Raw genomic sequence first — 12,964 nt, forward strand, 5'->3', positions numbered from 1 at the left:
ACACCACTGCTTAATTTCCTTCTCCTCCCATTAAATCTTCTGTTTAATCCACACAGGATAAACTATGCAGATGGGGTATGTCTGTGCTGTCACACTGCAAGCCGTGAGCTGCTGCTACTCATGCTAGCTCATTCAGAACTAATCTGGGTATCTCTACACACCACACAGAGATATGCTCAGGCTCCAGAGTAAGTCTGTTTTCACAGGGAAATTGGAAAAGTTAAAACCTGCGCTCTAGATAGACAGCTTCTCTTGCCCTGGAACAGACAAGCCCACCACTGCAGCAGACATGTAACCATAAACTAGCAGAAACTCAGCAAGTGAAATGCTAACTGCCTTACTGTCTCCCAGGAAACCGGTGTTTTGGAGTTTGGTTTTTTTTTGGTTTTTTTTTTTTTGTTTTTTTTTTTTTTTTTTTAAATAAAGACATGTAGTATGATTCATCCACATATAAAGCCTTTCTAACAGCACAGGATCCAGCTCAGATAACTCATTTACCACCCCACAGCTTTTGCACTTTTGGGCCACCGTATGAATTTTAGAAACACTTCTCACTGTCCTCCAGGATTATTGCCCACTGCAAGCAAAGAGCCCTCCAGGGTGCCTGAAGCCTTTCTTGTGGTCTAGGGGCAAACACTCAAGTTGTCTGAAAAAATGATGTGCATCCCCTTTGAAAGGTATCCCCAGGTGCAAAAGGGCAGGAACAAATTCAAATGGCTCTCACTGATCTGCCACTATTATAATAACCTACAAAATCCCTCTGGTCTGGATAAAAGGACTTGGAATTACAGAAGGAAAAAGTAAATCACAACAGTAATTCAGCGCAAAAAAAAAGAGCAGGAAGCAAATAAGTGTGGCCATTCCTATCCCTTATAATGAGCAGGGACCTTACCACCTAGCAGAAGAGCTATGTGCCCTGAAGGCACATATACCAAACACAGGACAGGGAGAAATCCCACAAAAGCATCATTCCTAGACAAGCAAGCATATGAACACCCACTTTCCATATGCCACTGTGCCACCTCTGAACAGAGAATTATTAAGTGGTGTGCGTACGATACCTCGCCTGTGTTAGGGTTGGAGCAGAGAATTTTAGCATCCTTCCCACAGCTAAGCAGCAGCTCCGAATCTGCCATACTCCAAGCAACAGCCAATACACCCCTGTGTAAAAAGTCACAACCAAAACAAGTTTAATGTAAATGCAAAATGATGATAAATAAAGCATACTTGTAAGTCAAGTTTCTACACTAGCTGAGCATTCCACCTCAAAATGCCCTCCCCACTCATACCTCTTACAAGAAATTTTTCAATGTTATCAGCACTTTATTTATTGAAATAGATGCTTCCTATTTTCTGCATGAAGAGGTATAAAGGTGTAGCCATTGTATCTGAAAATTAAATGCAACAGTCATGTGGGAGAACCTGGAAAGCAATGTAACAAGATGGTTTGTTTGCCTGCAGTGTCATTAACATACAGTGTGCAAACCTGTAGGTAAGCTTGGTGATACAAAGTTTGTCAGCTTCTTTTTATTAGCAGGAGATTCAAGTCAACAGAACGTGGGCGGGAGCTTTGGTAGAAGCCCCAACACAGACTTATTGCTGTTCTCTCCCCTTAAATCCAGTGCTGGTTTTGGGCACTAAGGAAAGTTTTACTAACAACTGAGCAGGGACGAGAATCTAACAAAATCTTTCCTTGTACACAAATTCAAGGCATTTAGGGGACTGAGGGGTATAGAGACTGTGCATGTCCACATGTGAGGATGTGCCCAGGTGCACCTTCAGTCCTTTATTCAGGCAAAATCAACTACTACCAATTCTTTGCACCTTAGATTTCTCTTCTTGAAAAGCATAGAAACAAACTAGCAACTTCAGTGTTTCAGCAGAATGGTGTTTTTTTTATTCTGGGGCCTGTTGCCTTCAAACCAGCAGGCCCCAAAAAGGCAAGCCTTTCAGGACACAGGTCTGGCTAGTCAGCAAGCCAACATATAACACCTCCTGCTGCTGGAATTGCTGCTTTCAATTAAGTAAGCCTTCACAGGGAACTGAGCCAAGAAGCAAGATCTACAAATGGGTACGCAGTCACCAACAGTGCAAACACCGTGCATCAGCAGGCTACATAAGACTCATACCTTGTATGGCTTTCTAGAACACGAAGTGGTGAGGAGGCAAATCTTAGGTCCCACATCTGAATCACAGGCAACCTGTCATCCTCTGAGGCCAAAACCATCTGGGTAGCAACATCAGGGTGCCATGCCAAGCCTGAGCAGTGCATCTGAGGGACAACATTGTGCCACAGTATAAAATAATTAAGCAGCACTAAAGGACAAAAGACAACTAGCCTAAGTATGTCTACATGCATGGTAAAACACTGCCGTGAGGGAATTTGCAGCTGTGTTTCTGGGCACTATATCTGACTGCATTCAGACTGCAATACTCTCCTTGCTTCTCCAAGCTAACTTATCACTCTGATAGGAAATCTGAGTGCCTTGCCTTGCTTCAGTTTGCATTTGCCTATTTTTGTTTAAAACGCTGACAATCCCTCCCAATATACATAGCCTTTTAAGAGAAAGCATTAGACATTTAGCATGTCGTATAAAACTGGACCAGGCACCAGCATCTCTGTCATGTAAGAAGGCGTGCTATGACCTGTCCCTAGATGCCAAGAGGCACCCCACACCTCTCCACGAGCACCTGTGCAGCCACGCAAGAGCTAACTCACCCGGTTATTGTGGTCACTGACTTTGATGATGGGTTCGTTCTTCCTGAGATCCCACACAGTAGCTCGGCCACTAGGACTGGCAGACGCCAGGATGTGCTGGACTTGCCTGTTCCACGCCATGCAGCTGATGTCCTCGAGAGGCTGTCACACACAGAGAACAGCCTGTAACAACCTTTCCAAACCAAAGACTCAAAACCTGTTATTTTCAGGACTTGCTAAAAGACAAATCTGCAAGGAGACTCATCCCAGGTACTGCATGTGTTCTGGTTTCCTATACACACATGCTGCAATGTAGAATGCCTGAAAACCCTGACTTACAAGCTGCTAGTATTTCTCTGTAATATCTGCATTTTCTGTTTTATAATATGATACATTAGTCACTTAAAGAAGACTAAGCATAACTGTCTTCAAGAATGGAAAATTACTCCATGAAAGTATATCTGGGTATATGAACTGCCCTTTTGCCTTAGATTAATAGGTTTTGACTTGCAAAAAAAAAAAAGTTTGCTTGAAGGAATTCTGTGGGGGTTTTTTATTCCCCTTCACAACTGCTTATTTTTAGTTCGAAAATTAAAAGCAATGTTAACCCAATCCTTGTTGCACTATTATTTCCAGCTGTCATTAAGCATATGGACTAAAAGATTTCCCAGGCTAAAAAAATACTATTAGACACAAAACATCCCAGACAGGGAAGCGTCCTCTAAAATGCCCACATGGTAATAAATGAAAGACTAAACAAAGTATATTTTCAGCGAAGCCACCGAGGCAAAAGGCTCCGGAGTGGACAACCGCACCGGGGAACCCTTTCCCACAGTGCCAGTATCGTGCAGTCAAAAGCGCAGGGAGGGAGAAGGCACCCCAGCGCCCCCCTCCCCCCCCGAGCAGGCAGGCAGGAGTCAGCTGCTAACGAGTGGGCAGCTCTGACTCAGCGGGGCAGAGCCGCGACCCTCCCGAGTACAAAAGCAGACCCTGGGGAGCGCGGCGCGGCAGAAGGGTGAGGCGCGGCAGTTCGCGCGGGCAGGGTGCGTGGGGAAGGAGGAGGCTCCCGAGGCAAGCTCAGGCAACTCATCTGCAGGAAGGAAGCCCAGCCATGGCACCCCGCCGTCAGAAGGCTGCTTCTTCCCTGCTGGTCAGAAAGGAAGCTGCAACCCAGACTGAGGTCCCTAGAAAGCACACAGCTGTCCAGGTCTCTGGCTGCAGCGAGTGCCACCAGCTAGCACTGGGGACGGACAACAGCAAAGGGAATATCTGCATAAGGTGCGACCAGGTGGACTATCTACTCTGCCTGGTGGCAGAGCTAAGAGAAGAGGTACATAGGCTACGGAGCACCAGGGAGGCCGAGCAGGAGGTCGACTGGTGGAGCCGTGCCCTGACAACCCAGGAGTGTACCCAGGAACAACCTCTAAAAAAGGCCCGGGACCAAAGGGCACTAGTAACATCCCCCCATGAGGCTGAAGGAAGGGACGCAAAGGAAAAGCGCAAGTGGAAGCGGGTCCGCAATCAGGGCAGGAGGCGAACCCTTCCCTTGCCCACCACATCTCCACAGGCGCCTCTGCATAATAGGTATGAAGCTCTAGATGTGGAGGACAAGGTGGTGGATGGTGCAGGAGTTGACCCATCCACATCGGAGGAGGCACAAAGATCAGAAGGACCTCCCTCTTGTATTACTACCAGCTCCACAAGGAGGAAGAGACGAGTCATAGTTGTAGGAGACTCCCAGCTGAGGGGAACAGAGGGTCTGATATGCCGGGCAGACCCTCCTCTCAGGGAAGTCTGTTGCCTCCCGGGAGCACGGGTCAAGGACATTGCTAGGAAACTTCCTACACTGGTCCGACCCTCAGACTATTATCCTCTGCTGCTCTTCCACGTGGGTGCGGACAAAGTTGCAGTAAGTAGCCTGAGGGTAATTAAAAAAGAATTCAAAGCCCTCGGACGATTAGTAAAGGAATCTGGAGCACAGGTTATCTTTTCATCGCTCCTTCCAGTGGTGGGCAGAGACGCTGAGCGACATAGGCAGACTCAGTCTATTAACACATGGCTCCGAGACTGGTGTCACCGCCACAACTTTGGGTTCTTTGACCATGGGATGACATACGCAGCACCAAGCCTGCTGGCATCAAATGGAAACCAGCTTTCTCAAAGGGGGAAGAGGATCTTTGCCCAGGAGCTCGTGGGGCTCATTGACAGGGCTTTAAACTAGAGGTGAAGGGGGAACGGGAACCTACCAGGCTTGCCAGCGACAGGCTAGGGGAGGATACACCATGGTTAGAGGGATGGGGGGCTAGTAGGAGCCCTCAACCCGTTGCCCAGCAGCATGCGAGGGACACTGCAGCAATGTGGAAGTGTTGCGGAAGGGAGCTGGAGGCACCTGAGGTATCAGGTGCCAACAAGAAAATACCCATGAAGCACCTCAAGGGAAAAAAGGAGTGCTCTGCTAGGAAGGTAACGAGGCCGACAGCTCAGATGAAATGCCTCTGTACAAACGCACGCAGCATGGGAAACAAACAGGAGGAGCTGGAAGCAGTCGTGCTGCTGGAAAGCTACGACCTGATTGCCATCACGGAAACTTCGTGGGATGAATCCCACGACTGGAAGGTGGCTCTTGATGGCTACAGGCTGTTCAGAAGGGACAGGTGGGGAAGGAGGGGCAAGGGCATTGCCCTTTACATCAAGAAAACATTACAGAGTGAAGAGCTGTCCCTGAAGAATAGCCACGAGCAGGTCAAAAGCTTATGGGTAAGAATCAGAGAGAGAGGCAACAAAGGGAACCTAGTGGTTGGTGTCTACTACAGGCCACCAGATCAAGAGGAGCTGACAGACGAAGCGTTCTTCCTCCAACTCCAGGAGGCTTCGCGCTCGCAGGCTCTCGTCCTACTGGGGGACTTCAACCACCCCGACATCTGCTGGAAAAGCAACATGGCAAGCTGTAGGCAATCCGGCAGGTTCCTAGAATGCATTGAGGACAACTTCTTAAGCCAGGTAATAAGCACCCCTACCCGAGGGGATGCGATACTAGACCTGGTGGTCACCAGTGTGAGTGAGCTCGTTGGGGATGTCAAGATCGGAGGTAGCCTGGGCTGCAGCGACCACGCGCTGGTGGAACTAACGCTATGGAGGGAAATGGGAATAACGAAGAGCATAGTCAGGACCCTAAATTTTAGGAGGGCAAATTTCCAGCTTTTCAAGGAGAGTTAGAAGGACTCCCTGGGAAACGGTCCTCAGGCACAGGGGAACAGAACAGAGCTGGCAGGTCTTTAAGGATGTATTCCAGAGAGCGCAAGAGCTCTCGATCCCCAAGTGTAAGAAGTCAGGCAGAGAAGGGAAGAGACCGGCATGGCTGAGGCAAGAGGTGCTGGTCAAACTAAGGAAGAAGAGGGAACTGCACAGGCAGTGGAAGCAGGGACTGGCTTCCTGGGAAGAGTATAGGGAAGCTGCCTGGTTGTGTAGGGATGGGGTCAGGAAGGCCAAGGCACAGCTGGAGCTGAACTTGGCAAGGGATGCAAAAAACAAGAAGGGCTTCTACAGGTATGTCAGTCGGAAAAAGATGGTCAAAGAAAGCGTACCCCCGCTCATGAGCCAGACCGGCAAACTGGCAACAGCAGATGAGGAGAAAGCTGAGGTACTCAACAACTTTTTTGCCTCAGTCTTCACTGGCAACCCCTCTCCTCACCCCTCCCAAGTCAATGAATGGCATAAAGGAGACCGGGAGGGTAAAATCCCTCCAGCTATAAGTGAAGACCAGGTTCGGGACCTCCTGAAGAACCTAAACGTACAGAAGTCCATGGGACCTGATGAGATGCATCCCAGAGTCCTGAGGGAACTGGCTGACGTAGTTGCCAAGCCACTCTCCACGATATTTGAAAAGTCATGGCAGTCAGGGGAAGTCCCCAGTGACTGGACAAAGGGAAACATTGTGCCCCTTTTCAAAAAGGGTAGAAAGGAAGACCCTGGGAACTACCGACCTGTCAGCCTCACCTCTGTGCCTGGGAAGATCATGGAACAGATCCTCCTAGAAGATATGCTAAGGCACATGGAGGCCAGGGAGGTGATTTGAGACACCCAGTATGGCTTCACCAAGGGCAAGTCCTGCCTCACCAACCTAGTGGCTTTCTATGATGGTGTAACAACAAGGGTGGACAAGGGAAAACCTATGGATGTCATCTATGTGGATTTTTGTAAAGCCTTTGACACCGTCCCCCACAACATCCTTCTCTCTAAATTGGAGAGCCACGGATTTGATGAGTGGACCGTTCGGTGGATAAGGAATTGCTTGGATGGTCGCAGCCAAAGGGTAGTGGTCAACAGCTCAATGTCCGGATGGAGACCAGTGATGAGTGGAGTCCCTCAGGGGTCCGTACTGGGACCGGTGCTGTTCAATATATTTATCAATGACACGGACAGCGACATCGAGTGTCCCCTCAGCAAGTTTGCAGATGACACCAAACTGAGTGGTACGGTCAAGACACCAGAAGGACGGGATGCCATCCAGAGGAACCTGGACAAGCTGGAGAGATGGGCCTGTGTGAACCTCATGAGGTTCAACAAGGCCAAGTGCAAGGTCCTACACCTGGGTTAGGGTAATCCCCGGTATCAATAGAAGCTGGGGGATGAAAGGATCGAGAGCAGCTCTGCTGAGAGGGACTTGGGGGTACTGATAGACGAAAGGCTGGACATGAGCCGGCAATGTGCGCTGGCAGCCCAGAGGGCCAACCGTGTCCTGGGCTGCATCAGGAGAAGCGTGGCCAGCAGGTCGAGAGAGGTGATTCTGCCCCTCTACTCTGCTCTGGTGAGACCTCACCTGGAGTACTGCGTTCATCTCTGGAGCCCTCAGCACAAGAAGGACACGGAACTGTTGGAGTGGGTCCAAAGGAGGGCTACAAAAATGATCCGAGGGCTGGAGCACCTCTGCTATGAGGACAGGCTGAGAGAGTTGGGCTTGTTCAGCCTGGAGAAGAGAAGGCTGCGGGGAGACCTGATTACAGCCTTTCAGTACTTAAAGGGAGCCTATAGGAAAGATGGGGACAATCTGTTTAGTAGAGACAGCAGTGACAGGATGAGGGGTAATGGTTTTAAACTAAAACAGGGTAGGTTTAAGCTGCATATAAGGAAGAAATTCTTTACAATGAGGGTGGTGAAACACTGGAACAGGTTGCCCAGAGAGGTAGTGGAGGCCCCATCACTGGAAACATTCAAGACCAGGTTGGACAGGACTCTGAGCAACCTGATCTAGTTAGTGGTGTCCCTGCTCGCTGCGGGGGGGTTGGACTAGATGACCTCTAGGGGTCCCTTCCAACCCAAAACTTTCTATGATTCTGTGATTCTATCCAAATCCACAGATTTTAAACTAAAAATCTTCAAACCGAAGATTACTTGTCACTCCATTTCCTCACTTTGTCTACAAATTATCATGCAGTAAAAAACCGATTTTCCAGTAACCACTAACTTCTTGTGTAATTTTGTAACAGCTACAGAAACGTACTTGCATTGAAACAACTTCCCTCCCATTCTTCTGTCTCCTTCACAAGGCACAAAGTACAAAAGGCTATTGTTTTTCCTCGGCATCTTCTTTAAGAGACACAGTCTAAACACTGGCCCTTAAGTATACCAATTAAACACTCCCTGAAACCCATGAAGGTAACTGCCAAACCTACTGCCCCGTCTTCTGACTTTCTCAGTAGCTGCTTTTTATCTTCCTCCTGTTTTTCTCAATCTGGAGGCAAGTGTGTCTGCATGCAGTGAAACATGCAGAGGAAGACTAGAAGACCTGTAATGGTTATGGATACTTGAGAAGTGGCGTAACCTGAGCGACTTGGCTTGTTATTACTTGTTGCTTGATAAAATGCAACATTTCTCAAAGACTAAGGTGATACTTCAGCTTTCCCTGGCCAAATACCATTTCTTAAAAAATAAAATCCCACCGCATGAAGACATTAATCAACAGTTTGTGCAGCCAGCCAAAACTGCAGGTCTGTTGTAGATAAACATGACTGCACATCCAGGGTTGCTGCACGGAAAGCAGAGCAAACCACTCGCCGCATGGACCTCTGCATGTTTGTACTTACAGGCACAGCCAGAAAATCACACTCCAGGGGCTAGAAAAGCAGCAGCGTCCAATCACCCTTGTAGGGAGCCGAGCAAAAAATCACTGCTAGACACAAAGTGCGATAAAATACTGCTGTCACAACTGACTTCCTTCCAAAAGTGCTCACTGAAAGCTACTCACACTGCCGCTCAAAGAGTACTGTCCTTAAGGACATGGGCTCCTGGTGTATGCTTTGAGTCACAGGATGTTACAAGGAGAAAAATACGTCAAATCCCACAGTCTAATAAGAACGTTACAAAAATTACATACCAACAGAAAGCCTATTTTTGTCGGCCTTCAGGAAAGCCACTGGTGAACAACATGCAGGAACACATTTTTCTTTATTTTGATATGGAGAGATCTGTTGTACCACCCATTAAGGACTTCAAAAGGCTTTCTCCCTCTCCCTTTGAGACAGCTTTAAAACTCTATGTTTCAATGAACTCTCAATTTGAGTGACATGCATATTTTTCATTAATCTGCTCTGCAGTACTTAACAAATACAAATCTGGTACCTGTGTCTTCACTCCTGGTGTCATTGGCGTGGCAAAATTGTTCAAGTCCCAGATATAGATTTCAGACTCATTAGCACCAGAGGCCACCAGATTAGTCTGTAAGAACATTAATAGATGTTAAGAGTATTTTCAGCATCAGCTTTCACAGCCTTAGCTGCTGGGAGGCATCAGATCCACAAGACTGTGCCAATTCCTCCTATCAGCTCAGGATATAGCCTTTGGCTCACACAGAGCAGCTTAGGGGAAAAAAGCAAGTTTTTTTGAGATTGCAGGTAAGACTGAATTAGTTAAAAAAATCCATACACTGCACTAGACTGGCATGCCAAGACCAAACTTCCCATTTTGTTGAGTGTTCCTCTACTGCACATTAAACACCCATGAGGAGGCTGGCAGGGGCACAGCCATGGACAGGTGAGTGGAAAGCAGCGACACTTCTGAGAGGGGGCAGACAAGGAAGTGGTGCTGAAGCTATTGCTGCTGTGGAGCTTTGCTCCAGGCAAGTCACGACATGCGGGGCTGGCTGGAAGGAGTGTGGCGTTTGTGCCTCCAGCAGCAGACAGCGCCCTGCCCACAGTGAGTGCAGTCATCCAGAGCAATCCTACGTCTGGGATGCAAAAGTCCAGGCAGGGTGACACGAGCGCCCTTTGATCACAGCCTGCAGATGATGACAAGCAAGTCCTGACTTCATAACAGGCAGAAAGGGAAAAGCAGCAATTCAGAGGGGACACGACTTTCAGCAGGGTGGCCTTGCTGAAAGTAAGTGTGCAGGGACAGAAGCGATATTTAGCAAACAAATTCAACTAAATTCTCAAACAGCTTGTGGGGACATGGGAAAACCACCCCACTGCATCTAGAAGCAAGTAAACGCTCATTAGTGATGGAGGAAAGTTTGTTGGTTTTGAGAGCTCTTCTGCTAAAGATACCACATCGCTGTGTTTCCTGTTCTGTCGCTTCTTTCCAAGTAATAATACTTAAAGATCTCGAAGACAGATCCTAACCCAAACCCCAAAGAAGATACTCTTGTTTCTGGCAACATCAGATTTTAGGTTAGAGCACATAAATACTCCCCGTGTGATGAGAACAATATTGGCACAGTATGCATGAGCATAAGAAGGAGACTGACTCAAAAAACCACCAGAGAAGACCACCTCTACCTTACCTGTAAGCCCGGTTAAAAAGACCCACTAAATTGACAATATAAACTGATGTGGGGAAGGAATGAACCAGACATCTTAAGCTCTTTCATTCCCTATCCTGAAATGCCAGTAACAGGACAGGTTTTTCCTACAAACAGATATTCAAACACAAAATTTAGTTCATGCTTTTCAGGGGAGGGGAAAGGAACAGAAACACTTAAGGTTACAAGTTAATACAGGCCACTCATCTATGACGGTATGTGATGAAGAACATCAGAAAACCCACCTGGAACATGTTGACATCGAGCGCTCTTACTGGTCCTGTGTGCTTGTCTTTCTGGGCAATTATCACTTCAGCGTCTCCAGCTATGATTTTGGCTGGATCATACAGAATGACATTTCCATTTTCACCCCCAGCAATCAGGACTCCGGAGACTCTCTCACCCGAGGTCATGCTGTGCGGCCCCCAGATCAGCTTATGGTACCTGCAAGACACAGAGGTCCCCACAGTCTACAACTGCCCACATACACTGATGCACCCCATTTTGCTCACCCAGCTAAAGACTCCAGACTGCTGCTAACAGACAGAGCCGACACCGTCAGAGGAAAAAAACACTGCCTGCATTTCTTCTTAAGCAAGAGTCTCTGTACTCACAACCCTTTCCATCAGCAAGACAATGTGTCCCAATTCTGCTCGTTATCAAGACACAGGGTCATGACATTCACAACAAATAACAGAGTACCTGATAACATCTCTCATCTCCTGGCTGCAACAACAGGTAAGTACTCCCAACCGCACGATTTTGAGCTCACCTTTGCAAAATAATAGGAGTAAACAAAGTAAGGACTGTAAGCCCATCAAACTGCAGCCTGGAGGTAAACCTCTGCTATTTGTCAGCAACTCTTCACAGAAGAGAGAAAAAAGGTGGAACTAGAAAAATTCCAAATCCTTTTCCATATCTGTGCTTCTGGATGTGCGTTTCATCTGCTGTACTGGAGGCTCAGCAAGTAGTTTATTCATATCAGACATGTGCCTCTTGGACCACAACCTATTTTCCAGACTAAATCAAGAGGAATTAAACATATTTCCAGAAATGAAGTATTTTCACACCACCGTGTCCATCTGCAAATATTCAAGTTTCCTTCAACTCGGTGAACTTGCTGCATAAGCAAAACAGCATTCCTATGTGTTCAGCCACACAAAGAATGAATTTCTTCTACATAAAATGACACACATATCAGCTCTTACACAAGCAGAAAGCAAACCCACACTGACTGGAAGGTGGCAAGGAGTTACTTTAGCATTCACCGCGTTATTAATTTCTTTGTTATCTCTGGACAACCTTTGAATAATTTCTTTAAACCACAGCAAATTCAGCATGATAAAACACATACTGCAGAAAGCTAGACAAAGAGCATATGCTGGGTGGGAAATACTGTAACAGCCAAGTGCTCAGTCTCCTAGTGCAGTGTTCATATTACAGTGGGGGTTCACCAAAGAATGGATGCTACAAATGGAAACTGGTCTGCAGTATCAGACAGACCCTTTCCCTGGGTATAGTCTTCATACTTCTACACCTAACTATGCAAAGTTACGAGAAATGGAGTGACCGACAGAGTTGTCCAGACATTAGTATGACACCACCAGCAAGATTCAACAGGACTTCAGATAATCCAAAATGAAGGCAGAAAACAGCGAGGAACAAACCCTGTGCAATTAACTTTGCAATTAATTGTGCAATTACTTTCTTCTTGCCCTTTGCTCCTTCCAAGATAAAGTATGGCTCTACAAAAGCAGTACAAAACTTTCCTTGGAGGACAACTAGCAAAGCTTGTTGCAGGATTTATCTTCTGTGAGTTTAATCACCCAGACATCTTCATCTGCTGCAAACCAAAATAAAGCCCAACGTATATACGTTGTGTGCTGGACCACTTGTTGTTATCTTAAATTTAAACAAAACAAAACAATCTCCTCTGTAATGCATTTTCTGAGGCAAAGTCAAATTCTTGTGTTGCTCACCAATGGAAGTCCTTTCAAAGGAGCACTGCATCCTGGCTACAAGGAGTGTTTTTTTGAAATTCAGTAAGCAAATGTCACTTGGCAAGCCTTGAAAAATCTCAGTCATAGTTAAAACAAGGCAGAACGAGGAAATTTTGAAAGATCAAACACCTCATCCTGCTCTCAGCAGGTCAGTAGGACTTGTTAACATCAGCTTTGCCCACAGTGCAGGGCATTAAAGAGACTGTGGCTGTTTCTCGCAAGCCCCACATACTAAAATGCGGAGAACTGCAGGGCACAGATTGTGAGCTGCTTGCCAGCACAACTACTCTGCCAGCCCCACAAATCACTACAATAAAACTGACATTGCACAAAGTCAGCAGCCTAACACCTTCTTCCTGCAAAAGCTACCGCAACCGTTATTTACCCAAATCAGGAGAGCATCCCTAAGCAGGTCACAATCTTTTTGTGTGCAAATGCACACAATTTCAATCCCTCTTCAGCTGTTCACAG

General features: G+C 47.0%; 1 protein-coding gene across 16 annotated transcripts in view; it reads right to left on the reverse strand.

Annotated features, from left to right (window-relative positions):
• The window catches only part of SEC31A (SEC31 homolog A, COPII component), a 50,090-nt gene that overhangs the window by 34,275 nt on the left and 2,851 nt on the right, over nt 1–12,964 (reverse strand). For all 16 annotated transcript variants that reach the window (XM_075421183.1, XM_075421182.1, XM_075421180.1 and 13 more), the window contains exons 5-9: nt 10,739–10,937; nt 9,317–9,412; nt 2,720–2,860; nt 2,130–2,272; nt 1,062–1,161 (exon numbers count right to left, since the gene is read on the reverse strand). In XM_075421183.1, the coding sequence (XP_075277298.1) occupies nt 1,062–1,161; nt 2,130–2,272; nt 2,720–2,860; nt 9,317–9,412; nt 10,739–10,937 (679 nt within the window). The remainder of the gene's footprint in view (nt 1–1,061; nt 1,162–2,129; nt 2,273–2,719; nt 2,861–9,316; nt 9,413–10,738; nt 10,938–12,964) is intronic.

The sequence above is a fragment of the Opisthocomus hoazin genome, chromosome 5 (assembly GCF_030867145.1).
Source record: "Opisthocomus hoazin isolate bOpiHoa1 chromosome 5, bOpiHoa1.hap1, whole genome shotgun sequence".
Lineage (NCBI taxonomy): Eukaryota > Metazoa > Chordata > Aves > Opisthocomiformes > Opisthocomidae > Opisthocomus > Opisthocomus hoazin.